Source organism: Choristoneura fumiferana, chromosome 24 (assembly GCF_025370935.1).
Source record: "Choristoneura fumiferana chromosome 24, NRCan_CFum_1, whole genome shotgun sequence".
Taxonomy (NCBI): Eukaryota; Metazoa; Arthropoda; class Insecta; order Lepidoptera; family Tortricidae; genus Choristoneura; species Choristoneura fumiferana.
In genome coordinates this window covers 786,141-813,506 of record NC_133495.1, presented here as the reverse complement: position 1 = coordinate 813,506, position 27,366 = coordinate 786,141, and the positions used below count along the sequence as shown (strand labels likewise).

Below are 27,366 nucleotides of genomic sequence, written 5' to 3'. Positions count from 1 at the left end.
TTATACCTACTGTGACGAAATCAGGAAATAATCCCCTTTCTAGAATTAAATGGTACAATAATGGTACACTATAGTTTTTTATAACCTAAACACGAGGACGACAAAATTTTCCTCCGCCCCGGGTGGCTGATACCCACGCTACGCTACTGGACTCAACCCAAAAAAAATTATAGCCGCAATGTAGGAACACTCACGGCAGCGCCAGCCCGCGGCTGCGTCGATACAAGCAGTGGTAATACACGAACACGCCGATGTACAGCGCGAACAGCAGAAGCGTCACCACCACGAGCGACACCGACAGACGGTGCTGCTCCACGAAGTCTTTGGAAATCCCGCCGTTGAATAGTGGTAGCTGGAAACATAAAGCTTATTTGGATGGTTTTTGATTTACCCACGCGATTACATCCAGTCAAATGTTGATCCCGCTATCTAATATATAAAATTCTCGCGTCACAGTGTTTGTGACCAAACTTCTCCGAAACGGCTTGACCGATTTTCATGGTTTTTTTTAGGTATATTCAGTAGGTCTGGTTGTGTGTCTCCGCCCTACTCTGTTAATGTGATATGCCTTAAAAAAGTTGTGTCTGCAGCCTGCGATTCCCAACACAAGCCAACCCAACACTGGGAATATGACGAACTATTCTTCATACTTCTACGCGGACGGAGTTGCGGGCAACAGCTAGTAAATATTATAAATGCGAAAGTTTTGTAAGTATGTTTGTTTGTTACCTCTTCACGTCTGAAACGCTGAACCGATTTAGATGAAATTCGTTATATTATACAGATAGTTTGAGTTCCGGGGAAGGACATAGGATGCCTAGTTTTTATCTCGCAAAATTGCATAGTTCCCGCAGGATAGCAATAAACGAATTCGACGCGGACGGAGACGCGGCCATGACTTCCGCTTTAACTCTGTTTAAAAAAAAATGTTTAAACGGTGGACTAAATGAAAGATTTAAATTTAAATGATTAACGGTAAATTACAATTACCCTACACTTATTTTCTACAGAAACAGTCGTAGTGTAGAACCCGCAAATCGAAAGATTAGCTGCGCGGAACCTCACACCTCACACACAACGTATTTAAGACCGCCCCTGGTTTGGTTATGTACCCTACCAATTTAAAATTTACTTGGGTGACGTTAGACGTACCTACACAATGCCTTTGAATCTAAATTTTGTATAACTAACAGTGTATTAGTTAATCTCTTCAAACTGCAAACTAGGCACGAGTTTCAGCATTGAGTATACCGATAAAGAAAATGAAGATTTAGGTACCTAATTCGCAAGCAAATATTATCTATCTAATACCTACCTTTAAACGAGCAATTCTTGTAATAATCAGAATCTCGGAAACGGATCCGACGATTTCGATGAAATTGGGTATGTGGGGGTTTTCGGGGATGACAAATCGATCTAGCTTGGTCTTATCTCTGCGAAAACGCTTATTATCGAGTTTTAGCTCGAGCAAGTCGGTCGCACATGTACTGTATGTATATCTTAGTAGTGGTATCACTAACCTATCAATTATAAAGATGCTATTTAAAACTTACCGCGGTTCTATCCAACAGAGCACAGCTCCCGTCCTTAGAAATATCCCCTTCGTGGCACACGCACATTGGCCCATGCTCGCCCAACACGCAGACATTTTCGCAAACAAATCCTTCACAGTCGTTCTTCAGATCACCTCTCTGTATGCTCATGTGCCGTATAACAAACGCTTGGGCACCAAATAGGCTGAAGATGTAGGGTAGGCAGTTCCGTTTTCCAAAGGTGAGACAGCGACTGATTTTGAAGCTCTCCCTCGCGCCATACAATTCACTTAGGACGTAAACGTGGTCTTCAAAAACTACCGGGCTTCTAGGTGACTGGAGATGCTTGTCGTTCGTGACGATTTTCAAGCTGGAATTTGGAATAAAACATTGATAACGTGAAGAAATAACGTAAACAATTACTTTTACTCCCGTATTTACGATAGCTACGTCTACATAAGAAATGTGTGTTCGCATATATCCTCCACCTCCACACCACAAGAACACACAAATCTTTCTTAAAGGCCGGCAACGGACCAATGATTCTCCTTGAGTAGTTGTCATCATGGTCATGGGCAGTGGTCATCATTTCCCATCAGATGACCCTCTTGCGCCTTTGCCTCCCTGAGTGGGAGGCAAAGGCAAGTTTTAATAAAAAAAAACGGCCAAGAGCGTGTCGGACACGCCAAAGATAGGGTTCCGTAGTCATTGCAAAAATCAAGTACTTAATATTTTTCTAAGGATTTCGTACATGTGTACGGAATCGTTCAAGTTTAGGTATATTTCATACCTTAGGCTGCTATTTACTCATAAACTACTAATAATTCTCAAGCAATCTTAGCCGTTATAATTTTCCTTGTAAATTTTATATAATTGCTAACATCCTGAATTTTTTCAAATTTTTCCACCCAATAGTTTAGATTTTAGATTAGATCGATTTTAATGAAAATTTGCACTTTAAATTTGAATATTACGCAAACAGATCAATAAATCGAAAAATCGTCCTGGCAACCCCCCAATGGTTATGACATAGCTATCCAACACTATAGGGTTAGTCCAGAAAAAAAAACACCCCCACATTGTGTATGGGAGGTACCCTAATTTTTTTTATTTTTTTATTATTTTACCACTGTCGGCGTGACTGATATGTATATTGATGCCAAATTACAGCTTTCTAGTACCTGGTATAACGGTCTCTAAACTTAGCAGCGGACAAACAGACAGACAGATGGACAGACATGGCGAATCATAAGGGTTCCTAGTTGACTAGGAACTCTAAAAACACAACTATTACCACCATCATGCTACACTGACGCGTTTCGAACTCAACCAGATTTCATCGTCGGAGCGACACAACCATTTATCATCCTACTAGATGTTAGACTGCGCTGTGCTGATGTTTGGCTATGAGTAACATCTGGTAGCAGGTGATCGGTTGTGATGCTCTGAGGATAGTCTGGTTAAGTTACTCCGCCGCTAAATCGCCGAAAAAATCGCCTGTGTGAGGGCCTACGCGGGTGAAGCTAAAATCCGTCGCACGCGACACCAGTTAGCGATGCTCATACTATTTTTCAATTAGCGTCCACCCGCTCCGTGCAAACCGCATCAGCTAACGTAGGCCCTTAAAAGGGCTCTAGCTCTAACCACTGACCTGTGAGTTAGTTCCGCATCTACCCGCAAAATCTCGGAGCGTCCTGCGACGTACAGCAGATCCCCATCCACTGCGAGCCCCGCGCAGTGCTCTACAGCCAAGTCATTCCCTTTGAGCCCGCTCAGCTCACCCCCCCAGATAACGGTGGTGGAGCTCGAATTACTGTCCATGCAGAAATAGAGACGTCGAGTTTCTGGCGACACGACTAGCGATGTGACCTGGCGGTGTAAGAAAAGGATTGCTGAAAAGGCTTTCTACTTAAATGAGCTCATTTCAATCGGCCCTATTCGAACTTCGTATCTTGCCGTCCCATCATCCCAGCCTATATACGTCCCACTGCTGGGCACAGGCCTCCTCTCAGAACAAGAGGGCTTGGGCCATAGTCCCCACGCGGGCCCAGTGCGGATTGGGAACTTCACACGCACCATTGATTTGCTTCGCAGGTTTGTGCAGGTTTCCTCACGATGTTTTCCTTCACCGCAAAGCTCGTGGTAAATTTCAAATGTAATTCCGCACATGAAATTTCGAAAAACTCAGAGGTGCGAGCCGGGGTTTGAACCCACGACCCTCAGTTTGAGAGGCGATAGGTCAAACCACTAGGCCACCACGGCTTCTTACCAATTATAATTTAATACGACAGTGAGAGGGACGGTACGATACGAAATTCGATCAATCACTATATCTATCTGTCTACCGTCAACCCATGCAGTGTGACAGAAAGAAATGACAAAAATGATCGTGATTCCGAGTGGGTTAGACAATAAAGCCTCAGATCCTCGTAGCGCTCGACCATATTTAAATAGATTGGTGATTTTGCCTGAAAACGCTAGATCTAAAGCAGGGTTTCGCAAAGTGGGGTACGCGAACCCCTAGGGGTTCGCCATTCGACGGCAGGGGGTTCGCGACAAGATTTACGTAATGGTCGCGTGATGACTGGCAGGCAAGTGCGGCACACATGGTGGCGCGCGCGCGACTGATTTCGTCGTTCAACAGTCAATTTTATTGTTTTCTTTGGGAGGTTAGGGGAGGGGGGGATTTAATTAGTTAAGGGGTTCGCTGTCACCTGGAAACTTTAACAGGGGTACGTGGAGCCGAAAGTTTGAGAAACCCTGATCTATAAAGCGACAGCTTTAACTTCAACATACCACAGCACCAGCCGGCAGTTTGTGCAGCTTAGCGCATCTTTGCCTTTGGAAGTTGCACACCCTGATGCAGCTGGAGCCTGGAGTACTGTCCACGAAGTATACGTTGCCCGTCACCCATTCCACGGCCACCTGAAATGTTAATGAAACGCGTTTACATCTAGCTGATAGATAGTGATATAATATAGAGACCGAAAATGATGATGAAACAGGTGAAGAATTATGTACCTTGGAAGGTTTCCCGACATTGGTGATGGCCACGTTGCCATCAGTGGCGTTGATTTCCATCAGTTTCTTCCCTTCAGGAGATGCTATGTAAAACGTGTTCTGCCTGCAATACAATAAACAAATGTCGGAAAGTAGTAGAAGTTTAGATGGCAGTAGTTAGAGGTCTATCCAGATATCCTATTTAGTTTTTTTAGTTTTTTATTCGACTGGATGGCAAACGAGCAAGTGGGTCTCCTGATGGTAAGAGATCACCACCGCCCATAGACACCTGCAACACCAGGGTGATTGCAGATGCGTTGCCAACCTAGAGGCCTAAGATAGGATACCTCAAGTGCCAGTAATTTCACCGGCTGTCTTACTCTCCATGCCGTAACACAACAGTGCAAGCACTGCTGCTTCACAGCAGGATTAGCTAGCAAGATGGTGCTAGCAATCCGGGCGGACCTTGCACAAGGTCCTACCACCTGCAAAAAATCCAAAAAAAAAAAACCTATGTAGTTGTTGCGCCTCCACTAATAAGTATGGCGCTGTATGCTGTCCTACTCACTCACGCCACCAGTAAGCCTCCCTTCCCTTTCCCCACGCATTGCTCATTCACACGCGTACACTGTTGTTGTGCGGTAATTCTGGTGTCTTTGTGATGGCTCGGTTTGATAGCTTAGTTAGTGCTTGTTCACTCTACGTTTTTGCCGGCGGTTTTTCAGCGAATCGGGAACGTGCTCGCTGCGTTCCCGTCTCCGCTGAGAAACTGCCGGCAAAAACGCTAGTGTGAACAAGCTCTTAAGGATACCACGGTTGCGCCGCCATGGTGTCTCGGTGAGATATACTTATCCCTGGCTGTGAACTCGTCGCCAGCGCGCAGCGAAGTGAACAAAGCATTCTCTAAGCTGTTATAGCGTGTGCTGCCAGGTCTCCCTATATATACTGTAGTCTTTGCTGCCAGATAGCCTCTGCGGCTAACGTCTCGCCCGCGCAATGAACAGAGAACATGGCGTCACCGCTGCTCGCCCCGCTGCCACTGGCATTCGGTTCGCGACCTAACCAATGACCTGATGGGCAGTAAGTATTCCCAAATATCCACTCACCCAATATTGATGTCAAGATCTGAAATTATGTCCTTTTTCCGATCTTCGTAGTTGACTCCGCCATGACCATCAGTAGTCACAGTATGTACAGAGTAGTTGGCAGCGTACATTATGGACATGCTGCCTTCGGTAGCCTTGCAGGAACGGCGGTCTGACCTTAATAATGTTAAAACAAAAGGCATCGGAGCCAATTATCCTCTTGAAATTCGTCATAAGTATTCATAATTCATGATTTTATTTGGAGCCTTTTTGTATTTTTTATTTCAACTCCAAATTTGTTACTTTTACGGTCATCCCGTAAACCAAATCGAAAATACAAACTGAGACATGGATGCACAGAAAAACCAGAAGAAGAGACCAGCGCTGGGAATCGAACCCAGGTCCTCAGGTGTCTGTACTCCTGTCCAGTGTTAGTGTAGGGGTATGGCACGCAGCACGTTTTTCTGTGCATCCATGTCTCAGTTTGTATTCATAATTCGTAAACTGCATAAAATTATTTTTATGCTTTAGTGCACTTCGACTAAGACCAAGGCAATTCGACTCCAGCAGCCACAAACAATAGAAAGAAAAGTGAGCGAGAAGGTACATGCTCAAAAGCGGCAAAAGGCTCAGCATGTGCGGTGAGTACTATATATTTCACCGCGCTGATTTTTAGCCTGGACCACAACACAGCGTACCTATATAGACATAGAATTTTGTAGCTATGAGGGATTCACCTGAGTGCGTATCCATGTCGGCACGCGCACAAGAAAGACCCCGGGGTGTTCCGGCAGCGCTGCGCGCACACGCCGCGCGTACACTCGTCCACGTCGACGCATGCGCGGTGGTCCGCGGATAGCTCGTAGCCCATGGGACACATGCAGTGCGGGCCCATAGGCGTCGGCTGGCACTCGAAAGTGCAGGTGTTTCTCTCGCAAGCTGTGACTGGAGTGACCGAGGTCAGAACTTCAGAAATTTTTTTTCTTATTCCGATAGTTATACAGTGTAGAACTTTATCAAAAACTTACAAATCAACGCACGTAAAAAGAGCTCCTGGCGATATACCTGCGCAGTGAGCGAAATACGGACCAAATTGGCGGCGGAGCAGGGGGGGACGCGGGAGGGGGCGTAGGAGCGCGCGCGCGGCCGTCACGCCATTGGCAAACGTATCCCCTCCACTAGCCACCCAGAGCTCTTTTTACGTGCGTTGACTTGTATGTATGTACAGTCAAGGGCAAAGATATCGACACGGCGAAAGTTGCAAAAATATGTATACACGGCCTTAATGCCTTAATGTTGTGCATATTTTTGCAACTTTGGCCGTGTCGATATCTTTGCCCTTGACTGTACTAGAATTTACCCGCGGCTTCGCACGCGTAAATAATTAGGTCTGGCAGTTGATTTGTTCTTAATGCTAGCGGTTGAGATTTCTAGATTTTATCCCGGTCCCGTAGGAATATTGGGATAAAGAATGGCCGATGTGTTTATGTCCAGCCGTTATAGCGTGAAAAAGTAACAAACATACTCAGAAAGTTTCGCATTTGTATATACTTAGGAGGATGAGTGAGTACAGTAATCAGCACCAATATCTGACATAACAAAGCGTGCATAAATATTTTTGATTATACGACTCAATTTCTAGGGCCGGTAGGACGGTCAGATATTGTTGCACGCTCCGCTGTGCTAGATATCGATGCAGGTGTAAGACATGCTGGGCCGCAGAACTGTGTAGTGAAGCTAGAACTTACAGCACTTCCCATTTTCGTCCGACCCGTCGAAGCAGTGCGGCGTTCCGTCGCACACCTCGCGCCACTCGATGCACTGCCCCGTGCGGCAAAGGAAGCCGTTGTGGCATGCGGCAGACGGGTACGGGTGCGCGAACAGCCGGGAGGTACGGTTCACTGTAGAACAAGCAAATTAGTGACAGCGAAAACCTTTGGTAAACGTCTACATTCCCAAGGGCGTTGCCAAGGGGGGGCAAAGGGGGCTACTGCCCCTTGCTGACATTCAAGTGTTCAGTCAAGAGCACGTTGAAGTTTTCGCTTGCTTCATGAGCTCTCGACTGGACATACTTTTCCCGTCAATAATAATAATAATAATAAGCCATTTTATTTCGGACAGAATCCACAGAGTTTAGTAACAATGAGAATAAATAACAAGTGGTGTTAGTAGGTACGATCAAAACAAACTAGAACTTAAAATAAAATACTTAATACAAAAATAAAAATAATAATAATCAGAGAGCGGAATTTTTATGGCATTTTTTGACCTGTCATAGTGACTTCCCACTTATCGACTACCGATATACATACATATATCGATACACAACATAGGTACATAGAAGATTAAAAGTAGGTTAACAGTAGGCGGCCTTAAATTAAAGAGCGATCTCTTCCAATTAACTTTCGAGCAGTTGAAAATGTGAAATAGACATGTGCAATGAATAAAATAATGAATGGATAACAATTTCTAATTTAATAATTTCAGTTCAGTTTTTTTTTTCAATATCATGTTGAACAAGTTAATATACTATAACCTTGGGGCCTTGGGGGCCAAGTGCGCGTCGGCTGTATAAAGATTTGTCGACGCGCCTAATAGAGGCCTCGGGCGACCAGAGGGCTGGCCACTATTTCGCACAGCGTATAAGTATCGCTATACAACGAGGAAATACGGCCAGCCTTCTGGGCACCTTACCCATTGACGGCGATTTAGGCCAAATTTTCTATCTATAGTTTAATTATGTTTTATTATGTTTGTTATATACTCGTAATATAACATTAATGTCTCTATATAAAAGAAATAGAAGTTTTTTATTTTCATATTAGTCGGTTTTAAACTACTTCTTTTACAGTCAAATATCCATTTGTATGCGGAAAAAGAACGCTCTACGCTCTACACAACATGATAAAGTATAAGACGATCTAATTTAAAGTGTAATAGGTATATCGACATCATTTAGGTAGAGTCAATAAGTGAGAAATCACTATGATGGTGATTTACCACCGGCGAGGCGAGACGAGAATTGAAATTCGGGCGCGGGCGCGCGAATCGGTGGCGGTGGTTTTCCACCTTGACTGGTCAAAAAATGCCATGAAAATTCCGCTCTCTGATAGTAATATACGACTGCAAGACGACTCCCCAGCGCCGTCAACCATGATTACGAGGTTGCGGCAGCGTGCAGCCCCATCCAGCGCCTCATCATCGGGGAGTAGCATTCGCAGGACACTGTTGGAACGATCACGCAACCGACTGTTTGGCTTCAGCAGAAAACAAACACACATAGCTGATGCGCTGCAGTAGCGTGGTAGTCCAAACAATATTATCCTGAATGCGTCATTATATTGGACACGCAGAGCACCGTACCTACGCCCGTCGCGTAAAGCGGACCCAAAGATTGCACGTGTAGAACGATTGACAATAAGCCATATATAAATGTACCTACTTCGAAATTTCAAACAAAAAATTGAAAACTTAGAAAATATAGGTGCTTGATTTTTGCGTAAGGGCTGCGGAACCTTATTCTGAGCGTGTTCGACACGCTCATGACCGGGTTTTAGTGAAACGCGGGTATTAGTTTGGGATGACACCATACCTCTCTTACAAGCGTCCGGAGTCTCGTCAGACCCGTCCGCGCAGTCCTTGTGCCCGTTGCACACGTTCTTTATGGCCACACAGATTTGCTGCTGCTTGCAGTCAAACATTCCGAGCGCCCCGCAGTGGGCCTCGCAGCCGCTCTCGTCCGTGCCGCCCGGGCAGTCGATCACACCGTTGCATCTATTTTGGGGCAGAGTGAAACTCAGCTTTATTGGTCGATAGTGCCCGCATACGGGGTACGGGAGGTTTCCTTAAGGCTCAGTTTCATTTGTCGATAGAGCCCGTATGTGGGGTACGGGAGATTTCCATAACACATGCCATAGTGCCCGCATTCGAAGAACCGTTTTTATTGGTCGATAAGGTCGCATGCAGGCTATGGGAGATTTCCATATTTAAAGCATCCCGCATTCGGGTTAAACTAGTCGCGCTATTCCGCCTGCGCCTTCGACAGCAGAAGTGGATGAGCGGTTACGGTGCTCCAAATGATCTACTCACGACTCTACTCCCATGGTAATAAGACTAATAAGAGTGTTTTGTATAGATTATATATTTTGAGACCACAGCTGGTCATCTAATTCTGCTGCTGTCTGTACATAACCAAATCAGAGAATGTACGAGTATTAGATATTTTTCACTAGAATTATGCCGCACTACTTTTCATAATGTCTTTATACTCCACTGGTTTTTGATATTATTGTGGCACTACTACTGCCACTTCTTGAATATACATAAATATCCAAACAGTTCATTCATCACGATTCGAAGCGGCTAGAACGCCCCTTTTTTATTAGTTACTCCTTAAAGGACAGGCACTGGACCAATTCCACCACCGCCACAAAAGTACAGCACAGGACAACACAACGACCAACTACCCTGAATAAAAATCGAACCGAGCAGTAAACGGCACGCAAATGCTTGTATTGAGTTCGCAGCCATACTCCCCTTCACCGCAGCTTGGTGGCAGCACCTAAAGTTAAACCATAGACAAGATACCAGTCATTCTCTAGTTTACACTATTGGCCCTCTGTCCTATGAACTTTGGGCTTTTTTCCACAAAAACGACAGGATGATTAGGATGATCATTAAATGTGGCGTGAAGAGTCACTGACCTGTGGGTCGGGCGTCGGGCGGGTCTAATAATTAGTAAGATAGGATGGTTCAGTGTGGCGCGAAGGATCTTAACCTGTATGTCAGTCGGTTCCTCCCGACAGCGCTCCTCGTCGGAGCCGTCAACGCAGTCCGGGACGCCGTCGCAGCGCTTGCCGAGCCCCACGCACTGTCCGCTGCGGCACTGGTAGTAGTCTCGCCCACAGGCACGGTTCACTGTTAAGTCAAAATTGGCATAAGTATACGTTCTTCAGTTCGGATTCGGAAGTCTCACAGTTCCAAAGTTTCGGTTTCCGAAGCCACGTGTAATCCTCCTTGGCGTGTATTCAGTCCCCTCTTCCCCACTGGGCACACTGGGCACGTGCCCAGGGCTCCGCGAAGAATTGGGGCCCCCTACTCCCTACTCCATTACCAAACGATAACCGATAGATAAATAGTGCTTTATTGGTCATGGTCATGGGGCTCCACTCCAAGCACCAATTACTGTGCCCAGGGCGTCTAATAGGTGAAAGACGGCCCTGCGTGTATTGGGCCAATTCCAGGGTAGGCAGCTGGTAGTTTGTGCAGCAGCAGCATAGCAGGATAGTCACTACCTACCTTGCTGGCCACTTAATATGCACGCCATAGTCTCTAGTAGATTTGTCCTGTTGGTATGCCGTACTATCTAAGGCCCAGGTGTTCTCGATGGCTTCGACGTCTCTTTCTGTCTTTATCCTACACCATTAGTCAGAAAGAAGTGGTGGAAGCAATTATGGTGGAAGAAAAATCGTGCAAATTCCATTACATTGAGGTGCTTGATTATCACTTCATACTCGTTCTCCTTACGGCCTCGCAATGTAACGCAACTTGCACGATTTTTATCTGCAAGCCTAAACTGGACTTTAGACAGTAGGTAGCACGTAGGTAGCTGTGTAGTGTAGTGTACAGTCTGAGGGAATGCCAGTTAATAATTGAATACTGCAGCGATAGTGAAGTTACTATGCGAGATGCTATCAGAGTCAGAGCCAACTAAGGGCAGTCACAAGTTTTGCAGGTGGTAGGACCTTGTGCAAGGTCCGCCCGGATTGCTACCACCATCTTGCTCGCTAATCCTGCCGTGAAGCAGCAGTGCTTGCGCTGTTGTATTTAGGCGTGGAGAGTAAGACAGCTGGTGAAATTACTGGCACTTGAGGTATTCCATCTTAGGCCTCTAGGTTGGCAACGCATCTGCAATACCCCCCCCCCCTGGTGTTGCAGATATTTATGGGCGGTGGTGATCTCTTACCATCAGGAGACCCACTTGCTCGTTTACCATCCAGACGAATAAAAAAAAATTGCTTCATTTTCATCTTCTCTGTGGAAAAGATGCAATAGCAGATAAGCAATCATACCACAATTTATTTCATCCGACCCGTCATTGCAGTCTGTATCACCATCACACTGCCAGTGAGCCAGAATACAGGACCCTGATGCACACCTAGAAAATATAAAGATATATAAAACTAAATAAGTATTCATTAAATCTAAAGAAGTTCTTATGCAGCTTCTTATCATCCCACATCTCAAAACGTTAAAAAAAGGCCCATTGGCGTATGCCCAGTGCGCTTACATGAATTCAGTAGGATAGCACTTGAGCGTGTCACAAGCTGCCAGATCTTCGTCGGAGCCGTCCGGGCAGTCCAGCTGCTTGTCACACACCTGGCTGTGCTCTATGCAGATGTGAGAGTTTTTGCACTCAAACTGGTGAAATTCGCAAGCTGGTTGCTCTGAGAAAATAAAAGTGTTTGTGAATGGTTTATTTGCACAATATTTTTAAGCGAGTACTTAAACGATTGCGCTGATGTAGACTTTATAGACTAACCCTTTCGTCTTATACTACCGGGATCCGTTGGGCCAAACTGTGTACGACCGGCAGTATTAAGGATACAGTGGATTGACCATGAGCCATACAAGAATGTTGATGGCAAACGCCCTTCATAGGATGCGGAAACTGCCGATGCTGGACGCACTTAAGTATATGAGTTTCTATACAAAGAATACTACGATCCGTTGCGTGCGATGCGTCCGATGCGTACGATACCGACAAGTGGACGCTTACCTTTAAAGAGCATTTGCCAAAAATGTCTTTTGAGTAGACCAGAGTTGCATCGCTGGCGCTACCCAACTGCTTCATTCCAAAAAACCGGCCAAGAGCGTGTCGGACACGCCCGAAATAGGGTTCCGTAGCCATGACGAAAAAATTAAGTAATATTTTTCTAAGGATTTCGTATTTTGTACGGAATATTCCAAGTTTAGGTATATTTTATACCTTATACAGGATGCTATTTACCCTTAAACTACTAATAATTCTCAAGAAAACTGAACCAATATAGTTTTCCTTCTAAATTTGATATACTTTACTTACTACCATCCTGAATTTTTTCATATTTTTCCACCCACCGGTTTAGAAATTTAGAGGGGAGGGACGCTCGATTTTAATGAAAATTTGCACTTTAAAGTTGAATATTTTGCAAACAAATCAACGAATCGAAAAATCGTTTTAGCATTCCCCTAATAGTTTAAAAAAAAACCTATCCAACGATACCCCACACTACAAGATTGGATGAGAAAAAAAAACACCACCACTTTACGTCTATGGGAGGTAATCTTAAAAAAAAATTGTACCATTTTGTCGGCATAGTTCACATATATATTCGTGAAAAATTACAGCTTTCTAGCATTGATAGTCCCTGAGCAAAGCCGCGGACGGACAGACAGACAGACAGACATGGCGAAACTATAAGAGTTCCGTTTTTGCCATTTTGGCTACGGAACCCTAAAAAGAGATAGAAAAAATCGGTCTAGAAGTAACCAGACCACCTTTAGAAGTGCCTTAAAATATGGTTTAAAAGAAATTTTTCCTTTCACCATTTATTTCGTTTTGTTTAGGTATAAAGTTACCAGACCATGCAAAAAACTTACCGGAACCAGATTCATCAATATCCACTGGGCATATTTCATCCTTTCCCACACACTTGTCTTTGCACACGACTTCATTCAGCAAACATTTAGATGTTGAAGGTGCAATAACTGCAAATAACATTGGGCATAAAATAAATGATCAAAAACATGTTTCGTGTTTTTGCGTCTGTGAACGTACCTGGACAAAATTCTTCATCCTCCCCGTTGGTACAATCATCCTTGCCATCGCACTTTTTCGACGAATCTATGCACTGATTGCTCCTGTGGCAGAACAGTTCTTCCCACTTGCAGGAGACAAGCTTCGAACAGCTGTTACCTTCGAGCGTTAACCCAGTAGGGCACAGGCATTTGAAGGAATAGTTATATGAAGAGTTCTGCAAAGGATTTGGGTGAGGTGTTTGTACGCAAATATCGGAGCAAGGATTGAAGACACAGGGATGATTTGCCAGAGGACCGGTCAGGTCAGGTGGTTGTGTGGTTGCTTGAATATGTAAGTGTGTGTCGTTAGGGAAGATTGCTGAAAAAATATAAAGTTTTAGCAAACATGTACAATTAGAAAATGATAATCAGTGTTAGCAAGACTGATAACGTATTTAAATTGTAGAACGTTCTTTATTGTAAAAGTTCTAGCAAGTTTCCGAAAACTTTCACCGAAATTCAAACAAACTTAATTAATAACTGTACTGTAAGTTTCGGTTTTTTTTATAAATGTGGTAACTACGAATAATATAATTAGATATATCCGAATAAATAAAATAGGCAGGCAGTTGAAAGAACAATAAATCAATTATCTATTGAGCTTTTCGTTGTCTGTAAAATTTTAATTGGTGGGAGCTTTCTATACACAAATTTTGCAACTTTGACAGTCGATACAATGCTAAGCCAGACTATCTTTGGTGTACTTACAGAGCTCTAAACGTCGCACTCTAGGCATGGTTTCGTGCACATCAGCCCAGAAAAGTCGCGGCGTGCGGTTATCCGTCCAGAATATCAGCGTATCCGTCACCGCCAAGCTCGTCACAGTAGTCCACAATTGGCGGTATTTCTCGAGACCAGAGCCTGTGGAAAGAAGCCTTTGAGCCGATTTCTTTAGATCAATAGATTTTCGGTATGCCTCATCTATCGACGCGGATTCAGTTAAGACCATTGTCTTAAGGAGCGGCCACACCGCTGCTCAAAATACGCAGATGGTGCGGAATCGCAGTGACGTGCCGTAAACGTTACAACTTTTGGTGGAGAGCATGTCGTAAAGTCCTGACGTTTACGGCACGTCAGTGCGATTCCGTATTTGTTTTCGTATTTTAACAGCGGTGTGGAGAGCATGCAATAAAAACGGTGCGCATACGATGCGTCACTGCGATTCCGTACCGTCACCGTTTTATAAGCAGCGGTGTGGCCGCTCCTTTAAAGCTTTTTTTGATTGCATGCAATCAAATCAAAAAAAGATGTCAATTAGCTCGACTTGGTAAAGCTAGGCTCGGCTCTGTTCAGCTATCGACGTCTTATTCACTCTTATAACATGGATAGAATATAAACTTTATAACAGCTTTAGCTGATCCCGCATGGTGGTGGTATGGGAGATGGCTTGATGTGAGGATACCCTAAGAGAACAGCAGCAAGCAGTAATTTAGAAGGGTTAATAGAATCTAGATAAATTATCTAAGACCTAGGTCCCCGGTGTACGGCGGCGCCTAGCCCTCCGATAGCTAACGCGGAATGCCACACTGCCAAAACTCACAAAAAGATCAAATAAAATAATATCTACTCAAAAATGCGTTTAATAAATATTATAAATATTATGGGACACTTTGACACCTTTCCACTAATAATGTGCGAGGATGTGGTACGAGGTATGTTTTCCATTGACCAATAGAAACGTCATTTACACATCCTCGCACAGCACATCTCTGGTGGAAACAACTCAAACAACTGAGCAGAGCAAGGCGAGGCAAATGAAGCGTTTCTATTGGTTGATGAAAAACACATTCTTCGCAACACAAAAAGAGTGTGTAAATATGAGTTACCTCCAGGATGTATGTGATCAATGGTGCCACTGCTCTCATCAGATATGTAAATGTTGTCCATGTTGCGGGCATAGCGCAACGTGACATGAGGACCTGAAACAAAAAATAAATTCAACCAACACTAAAGTATTTACAAAGTATTTTTAGATGATTGGTTAGAACTTAGAAGTTAGATTACCTTTTAAGTTATTCAAAATAAGGTGCTGCCGATCTGCTCCATGCAAACCGATGCTATCTATATGAATTTCGTTATTTTCCTCGCTCTCAACCACAGCTACAAGGAGTCTCCTGTCAATGATTAAAATTTTTAAAAGACATTATGCTTTTGAAGGTATTTCAACTTTTTTATTCCCTCTTTTTATAATAAGAAGAAGAAGAAGAAGATTGATTTATTGGCCAACATGAACAATACAGGATAGGCACACAGAATACAAATAAACTAATAAAAAATGCGTTTGCCAGTCCCTTGCACTGTGTGGCAAAAGGAACAGGCTCAGCTTATGCTGTGCTTAAGTAAGTAATGCCGTCCTCTGACGTTTCTGTCTGCCACCGCGGCATAATTAGGTTAGGCTCAATTATTATTAATTTAGAGGATCATACTGAGAACCAGCGTTGTGGCATACCTTAGGAACACGGTGCGGTGAGGATGGCCATTTTTGCGTCTTTCGGCACTACAATGTTCTAATCTTTCTTTCATTTTACTGATACTTAATATGTAAGAATATGTTAAAGGGTATTCTATTGTTTTTGTTATTACTATTCTTCTAACTAATCTGAAAATTCTTGTTTGCAATAAACCGTCTTGACTCACCCATATTCTGGCAGGACGCAGAGGCTAACAGGTATCTCCTGCTCGGTGAAGCGGTACACCAGCGCTCGCTTCTCATTCCTCAGTGAAAACACTTCCAGGAACCGCTGACCAGAGTCCAACACGTACAGGGAATCCGACACATAGTCTGCGTATAGATTTCGGCAAATTAAAGACAACGATAAGTCCCCGTCTCGTTCTAATGTAAACTTTAAAATGAAACGGCGATATTTTTGCGGTGTTCTGCCATTTAAACAAGCCGTTTGAGTTATCGAACTTTATTTCTGTGGTTCATTAATTAGGCGGTACTTGGGCCACCGAGCTGCTAATACTACAATACGCGTTTTTCCAGAGATAAGATCCATTGTTCACCATGAAAACCTCCACATACTAAATTTCATCGAAATCGTTATGAGCCGTTTCAGAGATACCCGAAATAAATAAATACTAAATATACAAGAATTGCTCGTTTATTGGCATGAGATAAATGTGTTCTGACCTAATCCTGTTTTTCGACTACCAATTCGCCAGAATATGTGATTTTAACATAATAATAATAATAATAATCCCAGCCTTTATACGTCCCACTGCTGGGCACAGGCCTCCTCTCAGAATGAGAGGGCTTGGTCCGTAGTTCCAATTTTAACATATCCCAATATAATTAATTTACTTTATCTTACTTACAACTTACAATATCGAAAGTAAAATTAGCAAAAAAAATAACTAGTGCATAGTCTAAAGTTATAGCCCAGCCAGTAAATAATTTATTTTGTATTTGGAGCAGTAAATTAAGAAAGGAACCCCAAAACTAACCATAGTCCATATCAACAACATTCTTCAGCCCCTCATAAGCGAATATGCGCGTGGTGCCCAGGGTGAACTCGGTCATGTTGATGGAGTCGATACTTTTCCGCAAGGCGTCGTACACGTACAACGTGTCTGCGGAATTCAAATGTTAAGTTTACATTAGCTAGTATTTAGCAGCGGCATCCTTGTACAGTCAAGTTTAAAGCACAGTTTAAACCTAGAAAAGTCATGCAAGTTGCAATATATTCCCAGGCCATACAACTTACAAAATAGAAGTTGACAATCGAGCACTGCAGGATACTGTTTCTCTAGCAATGGACGTCTTTCGTCTGATATTGATGAATCTATATTTACCAACTCCTTTACGACCTAATATTTTAACCATGAAACAGTCAGTCATTCATTTTACATCCTGGTCACAGCACCAAAATTTGTAGTTGTTTAACGGCTACAACTTTTGGTGCTGTGACCAGGATGTAAAACAATTGCTATACGCAGCTTTAAATTGCTAGTACCAAACCGGTAAACTTTGGACGTTGGAAGTTGTATCTTCATGCTACAATCTATGTCCATGCCAAAAAGTAGTGTTGTAAATTTCGCTTTTAGTAAAGCAGAATCAAAAATGTAGATTAAGTACAGTGGGAGTAGGAAAACCTCCGTCAGTTATTAAATTGATTCCTTTATACAGTCATAGACTCTTAGTACGTTTTGAAACCAAAGCACTAAGTAGACAAGGGCATATCAAATTATACTTACTTGACATGATAATAAGGGTCAAAATAGTATACACCTCTAACATATATCTAGTTTCATATCAATACCAAACCTTTTTAATAAACAGCGTCGTAAGAGTTAGAATCAAATAATGTTCTATTTAATTGTCAGTGTTTGTCAGTGTTTGTCAGTGCCAAGGTGTAGTGGTACGGTTACTATGATCACCTTTAAACAAGATTATGTTTAGCAGGTTTACAGTTTGATGCAGTATGTCATACTCAATTGGTAAAGCAGATTATCGCTCATACTGAGCAAAGGAAAATAGATCTTAAGGTGACGAACCTTTTTTTTACTCCGACTGTACCTAGTGCCCAAAGCTAAATTATGTATATTTAATTCTATTGCACTTGGAAAAAAACCTGATGTTGGCATGAGCCACCGCGCATTTAGAATGTAGTTCCACATTAGCATTATTCATGGTAGTTTTCATCATACTGTTATCAAAGAAGTTACCTCTTCTACTGTCGTATGCCATTGCCTGGACCCGGCCAATGTTGAAGTTGGTGGCATGAGTCTCCGGGTTGCCAAGAGTATCGTACTCTATACGCGTGAAGGACGCGCCGCCACCGACCACTAGGTATTGGGGACGGAAGTTCTGGACGTCTGGAACAAAGATCAATCATTGAATAGTTCTTTTTTTATAAAGCCCAGTAGTACCTCGACTAGGGGAAGGTTTCTATCATTGTATCATCGCTTGAATTGACCATTGTTTTTTTTTAATTATACTCTCCTGAGTCTACCAACCATATGGCAATGTCCCATAATTTCAATGTAATAAATACAGATAGTTCAACTCAGTTGTGCGCGCGGCCCTATGTGTGCGTGCGCTTGTAAATATACAACTTACACGTGACGCGGCAGTCGTCGTCCGAGCAAGACGTGTTCTTATCGCTTTACCCACACATAGGGCCGCGCGCACAACTGAGTTGAACTCATCTCATCTCATCCCAGCCTATATACGTCCCACTGCTGGGCACAGGCCTCCTCTCAGAACAAGAGGGCTTGGGCCATAGTTGAACTATTTGTAATAAAATCTGAGAGTCTATTAATATACTCTGATCCAACGACAGGCGAAAAAAACGAACATTGAAGAAGTATATATTTTGTCCGATGCACTTGTTTATCATTTATTCTTAGCACCAACTTTCAAAGTATGGGCTGTTAGTGGTCACTCAAGACAATTAAACATGTTGTATCATGTTTTAGATTAGAATGATGTTAAGAGATACATGCGAAATGTTGTCCATAGTAAGTTTTTTCGCCTGCTGTTGGAACAGAGTAGACGTTACGTAACGTTTCTGACACTCGCGATCACAATCAAATGACAGTTTTTGTATGCGAAAATTAATTGAGCCAGCTTCCGAGTCAACGTAAAATTAACTTATTTAAAAAAATACTCACTGTAGCAAGTAGACCCGTTCAGCAGCATGCCAGCAGGACAAGCACAAGTGAACGTTTTGTTGGTAGAAAGTAGGCAGAGGTGCGAGCAATTGTGGCCGTCACACGGGCTCCAAGACTTTATCATCAATACCGGGTGGTACATATGCATGTCTGGAAATTGAAAGCTGAATTAAATTTAAATTTTAGCCCCCGATGCAGAAAGAGGGGTGATGGGTCTGAATTGAGATAAAGAAAGAAAGAAAGAAAGAAGACATTTTTTCACTAATACGGAAGACACACAAAATATAAGATAAGGGATTCTTCTTTATCCCTCACGTACCGTACACCGGCGCATTCAATGTGGCCAGTACATTCCTCTTCAGCGTTGTTGTATGCAGCTTGTCCGTAGTCTGGATGGTGTTGGACGTCCAGTCACTCCAGAAGACGGTATTCTCGAACACCGATATTGCGTACGGGTGGTGGAATGGCTCCTCGAAGAGAGACTGAAAGGTTGTAGGGTGTGTTTTAACTAGGACACGCAATGGTGAGTTTTCGAGCGTTTTCGCCGTCATTGTTCCACGATTATGACCACGATGAAGGAACAAGTGGCAAGAACTTTGATCGGACTGAATTTTGTATTCCCGTGCAAACCCTATAGTATGGTGTAATTGGTGTAACAGATGTAGCAGGTATTTATTTAACCATGAAGGCAAATCGCAGACAAACAAGGCTATAATTTTAACTTTTAGTAGCTAATAGGGAATATAACGTCTTCCATGACGGATCTCTCTATCTTATCGACAATTTAAAACGTTCATATTTCCTATTTTTTTTACATAAAAAATAAATAAAGAATAAATGTTTGCTTATGATTTTTGGGATACTCAACACCTTAACGCGACGGTCAAAACTGAAATATGAGCTCTAATGACACACACACACACATACACAAACATCACGCCTGTATTCCCAAATGGGGTAGGCAGAGCACACGAAACGTTACCGCTTCGGAGCCACTTTTAGCAATTTTAGGTTCTAATGACACTGGTAAAATTCTAGCTTGCGCAGGTTAATACGCAGAACAATGCAATACTCACATACACTTGCTTGGTATCAACCTTGACGACCCTGATAGTGACGTCGACGAAGTACAGACGTCTGTTGGGCGCGTCCAGGGCGAGTCCCGTAGCGAAAGACCTCAGGGTATCCACCAGGACCTCCGGCTCCGACCCGTCCATCCTGGCGCGCATGATAACGTCTTTGCCGTGCTGATCCGCCCAGTACATGGTGCTGGAATTAGACCAACTTATCAATAAATATTCAAAATCAAAGAAAGAAAAAAAGAAAGAAAAGAAAATAAAAGTAAGAAAAATAAAAGGGACACTTGGACAGTTTGCTCCAAAGAGCACTGAAGGAGGAGCACAACTAAAATGTTGTTTTACTGAAGTCATTTAAAGTCATACATAAATAGAAAATGCAATAGTATTCAAAGTTGAAGAATACAATTACACATTTTAAAAGCTGCCGACTGGAATTGAATTCCAGTTTGCAGTAGTTTAGAACGTAAGGGAGTGGTTCACGTAATCACTGCTACCTTATAGGATGGTAAGTTAGGTTTAGCTCTTGACTTGATAAAAGAGACGGGAGATAGTGGTACTTTTCTTTTGTTCAACTGGTGATAGTGGTGTCAAATTTGCCTGATGCAATTTTTTGTCAATAAATTAGCCCCGGATGGTTAGTGCTTCTAATCTGACGTACCCATTCTTGACATCCAATGTGACAAATCGTGGTCTCTTGGCGTCAGTCTTTAGGGTGGTGCAGGTGGAACCGTCACTCTTGCAGACGGAGATGCTGCCGCGCTCTGAGTCAGTGAAGTAGATGTTTCCCGCGGACCAGTCTAGCGCCAAGTCTCCTGGGTCCTCTAAACCCATGCTTACTATTGTCTGGAGGAGGATGGAGCCGATGGAAAAAATCATAATAGGGTATATGCAAAGACTAATAAGTATGACTTAAAGATCGCAATGTTGAAAAATAATCAGGTAGGTACCTCTTTGGTTTCTGGCACATTTTCAAGATGTGCTCTCATGATGGCTTGATGTCCTTCTGCTGTCTCTACCCAGAACAGATATTTGCCGTCATAGGATATCCCATGAGCCTGAAACACCAACAAATCATACTAAAAAAACCCTTTTCGTATATCCAATAAGATTGATTGAAGTTTGAAACCAGGTAAATAGGTATTAAGTAGAAAGAATCACGAACCCGCTTGATACCAGTAGCAACGGTCACCATATGTTTCGAAGCCACTTTTATGTACCTTATATCTTTTTGAGTGCTAAAGAATAACATTGCTTCCGGTTCTGCAAAAAATAAAATCATTAATAGCATAGCCTATGTATTTCTTCAACTTCATTATTGGCTAGTGAAAAGGGTTTCCTTATTCCGACATTGGTCGCCAAAAGCGGACTAAGCTTTAACATTCTTGGCAGTGCAGTTGCAGTATCAGCCACCCAATCTCAGCTTATCCTTTACTGAGAATGCCGCCCCTACTCTACCACCGCCCTAGAGTTGAACCTAGCAGATCTTGCCAGTGATGACAGGTATGGCGAAGCTTGTGCACACTAACTGCGAGGAGTACCATCTTAAAACATATCTAATTCGCGCTTCTTTGACCCTCCGGGTTACCTAACAAAAATCCACACCACTGCGCCGGAGTATGCAGTCAAGTCTCCTAAAGGGTCGGAGTTTACAATACACATCTCCTACTTTACTATGCCACTGCGGCCTGGTCTGTTTTTAGAGAAACCTATCTCCGTTGGTGCTACTGCTAACAGATGTTGGACTAAAGAGCCTAGAGAGGCTAGAGACATGTGATAGTTAGCAGCATGATGAACTATGGTTGAATTCGAGACGCGTCAGCTCAGCGTAGCGTGGCGGTAGTGATAGTTGGTTGGGTTTGTGTGATTTGTGTGTTCTTACAGTAGGTATGGGGTGGAGGAGCTGATTGAACATACTATAGTAAGGTCGCAGATGAGCAAAGTAATTGTTTATAGTTCATACAACTTTAAGTCTAAAATATCACTTACCAGGAGCGAAGCAGAGATACTGAAACACATCTTTAATGTACCCCTCTTCGCACTCGCAAGTGAAGTGTCCTTCCTTATTGTGGCAGATGTGGCTGCAGCGCGGCCGGTCTTGGAGGCAATCGTCTATGTCATCACACCGTTGGGTGGTCGCGTTGTACACCTTCAGTGATGGATGGTCGTGGCAGACGCAGCGAGGGCCGGTGCGGTCGGGGGTGCAGCTGGTGATGTTAGCCGGGCAGGTTGTGTTGTCGCACATTGTGTGCCCTGCGGGATGGAAGATAATTTGCAATTTCACAACATTTAGAAAAAATATATATTGAATTGGAGGTAGAGACGACAAAGAATGGTCGGAGGTGGGATGTTATTTTTTCTTTTCAGTGATGCTGTGAGCGGTGTGATACAAATATAATATTCGTGTCTCATTAACAGGTTTCTGTAGTGCGTATCTTGGCAACGCTTCATTATCTGTGGAAACCTTTAATTGGCTCTATTGTTACATGTTTTGTATTCCACCTGTATTAGTTAATTTAAGCTGTTGGTTTTCCGAATAAAATAAAAATAAAATAAAAAATAAAATAACGCTTTTGACTATACTTGCCCTTTCTTCCCCTAGTCATCAGCTGGCGCCGCCATCGCTAAAAGTACAATCACCAGCACCAATATGTGACAACACAAAGCGTGAAAGAATATCTGATACGACTCTATTCCTAAGGCCGGTAAGATGTGTCAAATATTTAATTTTGCACGCTCCGCTGTGGGTGATATGATATTTAATGCAAGACTGCACGACTACGGTCGACCTAGGCGCAGCTACATCGATCAAATAAGGGAGAAACTCGGCGTCACGTTGTATGTATCAAGGGGTCACCAAGATGGCTCATAGGACGGATGATGGAAGAAACTCCACCGAAATTTTAACTCTAAGTTTGAAGAAGTCTGTACCACTACCATGAGTTTACAGTGACCGTACTCGATAGCGACGGCGTAAATTATTTGTTGAGGCGCTGTACAGTTCTCCATACAAATAAGTAATTTACGCCGTCGCTAAAGAGTACGGTCACTGTAAGCTCATGGTTATGGTACTGGTCTGTACCAATGAAAATATTCTTACATTTCACAACATCACACCATGACCCCTCATCACTCCCGTCGCGGCAGTCCGCGAGCCCGTCGCACATCTGTGCGGTGGGGATGCAGAAAGAGTAGTCGAGACAACTGTGTCGACGCTGGATCTCGTCGAATTCCTCGCAGAAAAGCGCGTCGGACATCAAGTGCGGCTTGAGAGCGTGCCCTGAGAAACATTTTTTTAAGCAATTAATGAAAGAAAGAAAAACATTTATTTATAATAGTAGTTAATAACAGATAGACTAAAAAATAAACATAAAAATACATAAGTACCTAAATGCTGTTATTTATAAATGGTCCCGGCTCAGGAAGCATGTCGGCGAGGTGAGATTGACGGGACGAGACGGTAATTTGAAATTTGTATGGCTAAATTTCAATTCTCTCCATTTGTATGCGCATTCTGTGCGATACGAACGACTATTTTGTATGTGTTATAAATTAACACAAACACGATACGGTATTTGACTATTTTGTATGTGTTTTATAAATTAAAACTACACAATGCCTGTTATCGAATGGAGAAACAATTTTTAAGCTACTTTTACAAATAACAAAAGTAATAAAGGTTTGAATTGAAATTCAAGACAGAGAAAGACATACTGGCATGTGACATCACACGCCAGTACCGCCATACTTGCTGCATAGAGAAAAGAGTTTGAGAAAGAGACAGGTATAAAGATTTTTCAAAAAATCGCTATAAATCCAATTGTTTGCGCCCGCGCGAGCTACGTCATCAGGCGACAGCGGGGGTGAAGGATGCCCCGCGCCGCCGGCATCGAGCACCGTACGTACATTCGCCGCTAACAGCCAGACCGACCACACGCGTGTTTTATAATCATTGTACTTTATTTTCATTATAAGCTTCCAAAAAACTCATCGTTTTAATTATCTTTATGTACGCTCGTACATAAAATTGGCGACCGTGACCTTCACCCCCGCTGTCGCCTGATGACGTAGCTCGCGCGGGCGCAAACACCAATTTTCAACCGATTTAAGTTTTCTCTTCGCTAAACACTGTCTGTATATCTATATTTTCATAATAATATCAAGATATGGCAAATTCAGAAGTTGTCAAATGCCGTATTCTCGCTTGTCATCGCGCCGGCCCGCGCTGTATGTTTGGTGGTAGGTTTACAATCTACCCTCATAGTAATAAGTGAGGTAATTTACTAACTGCAGGCGACATTGATGTCTTCGTCGCTATGGTCGTTGCAGTCGTAGCGGCCGTCGCAGACCCAGAAGGCTGAGATGCACTTGCTGCCGCCGTCGCACGTGAAGCCGGAGCATTTTGTTGTATTGGCGTTCTGGGGAAGTGGTGGATTTTGTTGGTAATATAGGATCATAAGCTTCCTTTACAGTGTCTCAAACGATTCTTTATTGATCACCAAAATTTAAATAAATATCTTCTATTTGTTCTAACATGATTCAAATGACAGAGTACAGTTCCGCCTACTGTTACGCAAACTATCGATACTTTGCATGTACCTAGTGCTAAAAGTGGCAACAGCATTATTTGTTGGTTTAAACGTTACGCTATCGAACTGAAAGTCTTATTTGAATTTTAAAATATAATTTATTCAACACTTGGATGACACTCCAGTTGTTGAAAGTGACAACTTTCCGACTCCGACGAACAATCTTGCAAATTAATAATAGGTTCGTTTATTTTACCGCTTTTATTTCTACCGCTAACCGCTAATTTGTTAGCAAATTTGAGTTCATATATTCGAACAATCAGCAGTTTTAATGTGATTTAATTTTTTCAAGCATTAAGTATATCTCTGTTGGAAAAATAAAAAAAATAGTTACCGCCTCACAAAGTTACATTAATCATCACGTGTCATTTTATTTATGTGGGTACTATTATAAATGTGGGTACTATTATAAATGTGGGTACTATTATAAATGTGGGTACTATTACACTTCGGTTACTACACGCTCATTCTGGCGTTAGTTCAGTCCATCATTCTGCTCTGAATGACGACACAATGACCGTGTACAGTCACCAGCACCAATATGTGACACAACAAGCGTGCTTAAATATCTGATACGACTATTTCTAAGGCCGGAAGTACGTGTCAGATATTTTTGCGCGCTCCGCTCTGGCTGTGGCAGATATTAATGCTGGTGACTGTACCTAATCCTTTCAGACTAACGGACTGATGGTCCAGACTGATGAAATTCAAATGTTTTTAATTAAAAATTCGTCAATCCGATGTGAATGATACGCCAGAATGATGAACTGAACTGACGCCAGAATGAGACAGAAATCTTCATACTTTCAAGGACTTTAATCCCTGACCCACCAATTTCGTGGTGGTTTATGGATAGGGAATATTACTGCAATTAGCTCCCGTCAGAGTGCAGCACTACACAGTGGCGTATCGTGGGTAACAGCCGCCCGGGGCGGAAGAAAATTTTGCCGCCTTTTTGTTTAGGTTTTAAAAAACCATAGTACCCACAAGACTGTCAATACAATATTATATTGTACCTTTCAATTATAGACAGGGAATTCCCCGGTTTCGTCACAGTATAAGTACCTAATGGAAAATTTCCTGTCCAATCTAAACGAAACGATCCGAAAATTGTGAAATAGGTACATATTTATTACCTATGTAGATATTATTCAGTATTATTATGGAGTTTTGCCGCCCACAAAATTGCCACCCAGGGCGGACGGCGGAAGAACAGGGCGGGCTTGTAAAATACGCCGTGCTAGTGAGGTCACATCTATTTTGGAATTTCGTACAGGCAAATAATAGATTCGATAAGTTATCGCGATGGTTGGTACTGATACTAGGTATTATCTGTTGGTGGTATTTTATGACAACCAACTATTGTTCTTTACTTACATACCTAGTTGGAATACCGAATCAGACTCATTGAAATCACCGCAATATACTTAGTATTGCCATATAAACTAAGGCGGACGACGTAGGCTCGGACTGACGTACAGGTAGGTACTTCTGTACCTACTAAGCTCAGAAATGAGGGGTTTGAACTCAAGTTCGGGGCGAAAATCATTCACCTAGACTTAGTCCTTCATAAACGGAAGGTTACCCTTGTAAAAATACAAATACAGATACACAGAGAGAAGGTACAAAGGTGAGCTTATCCCTAAAAAGGCATCTCTTCCAGCTAACCTAGATGTTCACTAAAGAGTCATTGTATTGTAGTTTTACTTACAGCAGGCAGTTCCGAGGTTCAGTTGGCCTCGTCGCTGGTGTCGCCGCACTCGGGCGCTCCGTTGCAGACCCACGTGCGGGGCACGCAGGCGAGCCCGTCGCGGCACATGAACTGGTGCGTCGCGTTGCAAGTCAGCTCGTTGGGCGGGTGATTTGCTGTAGAAAAGATTTACAATCCATTACTAATATAAATGCACCCGCACCCGCAGTCCTAATTATGCTGTAGGTGTCCATGGGTGGCGGTGATCGATTACCATCAGGTGACCCGCATGCTCGTTTGCCAGCTATTTGATAAAAAAAACGCAAAAGTGTGTGTGTTTGTATGTTTGTCCGTCTTTCACGTCGAAACGGAGCGACGGATCGACGTGATTTTTGGCATAGAGATAGTTTATGGGTCAGAGAGTGACATGGGCTACTTTTTATCCCGTAAAAAAGCACAGTTCCCGAGGCAGCGCGCGGATAACGATAACCTAGTCCTAAAGCTAGTCCTACTAATATTATAAATGTGAAAGTTTGTGAGTGCACGAGTGAGTGAGTATGTTTGTTACTTCTTCACGCTGAAACGGCTGGACGGATTTGGATGAAATTTGGCAAAAAGTTAGTTTATAACCTGGATAAAAACAAAGGATACTTTATATTCCGATATTCCCACGGGATAGGGTTAAAATCTTGAAATAACAACCGCGGGGCTTAGAGTCATGAAATTTGGTAAGTATGTAGATAACTGGAAATCTGAAATACACATAGGCTACTTTTTATCCCAATATTCCACGGGATAGAGATAAGAATCTAAAATTATAACCCGCTGGCTTACAGTCATGAAATTTGTACGTATATAGCTGAACGTCTGAAAAATAACACATAGGCTACTTTTTATCCGAATATTCCACGGGATAGGGAATAAGATCTAAAAATTATA

At 42.8% G+C, this 27,366-nt stretch overlaps 1 protein-coding gene across 1 annotated transcript in view; it reads right to left on the bottom strand.

Annotated features, from left to right (window-relative positions):
- Window positions 1-27,366, bottom strand: part of yl (Putative vitellogenin receptor yl) — a 39,672-nt gene that overhangs the window by 3,713 nt on the left and 8,593 nt on the right. The window contains exons 4-33 of the mRNA XM_074106742.1: window positions 24,437-24,566; window positions 23,249-23,428; window positions 22,138-22,401; window positions 21,314-21,411; window positions 21,099-21,206; window positions 20,810-20,994; window positions 20,149-20,341; window positions 19,392-19,554; window positions 19,073-19,222; window positions 18,125-18,274; window positions 16,904-17,029; window positions 16,094-16,238; window positions 15,461-15,570; window positions 15,283-15,375; window positions 14,165-14,317; window positions 13,437-13,775; window positions 13,259-13,366; window positions 11,907-12,063; window positions 11,689-11,774; window positions 10,395-10,534; window positions 10,102-10,178; window positions 9,210-9,391; window positions 7,366-7,518; window positions 6,355-6,562; window positions 5,639-5,794; window positions 4,554-4,656; window positions 4,329-4,457; window positions 3,184-3,401; window positions 1,554-1,902; window positions 195-352 (exon numbers count right to left, since the gene is read on the bottom strand). Coding sequence (XP_073962843.1) covers window positions 195-352; window positions 1,554-1,902; window positions 3,184-3,401; window positions 4,329-4,457; window positions 4,554-4,656; window positions 5,639-5,794; window positions 6,355-6,562; window positions 7,366-7,518; window positions 9,210-9,391; window positions 10,102-10,178; window positions 10,395-10,534; window positions 11,689-11,774; window positions 11,907-12,063; window positions 13,259-13,366; window positions 13,437-13,775; window positions 14,165-14,317; window positions 15,283-15,375; window positions 15,461-15,570; window positions 16,094-16,238; window positions 16,904-17,029; window positions 18,125-18,274; window positions 19,073-19,222; window positions 19,392-19,554; window positions 20,149-20,341; window positions 20,810-20,994; window positions 21,099-21,206; window positions 21,314-21,411; window positions 22,138-22,401; window positions 23,249-23,428; window positions 24,437-24,566 — 4,811 coding nt within the window. The remainder of the gene's footprint in view (window positions 1-194; window positions 353-1,553; window positions 1,903-3,183; window positions 3,402-4,328; window positions 4,458-4,553; window positions 4,657-5,638; window positions 5,795-6,354; window positions 6,563-7,365; window positions 7,519-9,209; window positions 9,392-10,101; window positions 10,179-10,394; window positions 10,535-11,688; window positions 11,775-11,906; window positions 12,064-13,258; window positions 13,367-13,436; window positions 13,776-14,164; window positions 14,318-15,282; window positions 15,376-15,460; window positions 15,571-16,093; window positions 16,239-16,903; window positions 17,030-18,124; window positions 18,275-19,072; window positions 19,223-19,391; window positions 19,555-20,148; window positions 20,342-20,809; window positions 20,995-21,098; window positions 21,207-21,313; window positions 21,412-22,137; window positions 22,402-23,248; window positions 23,429-24,436; window positions 24,567-27,366) is intronic.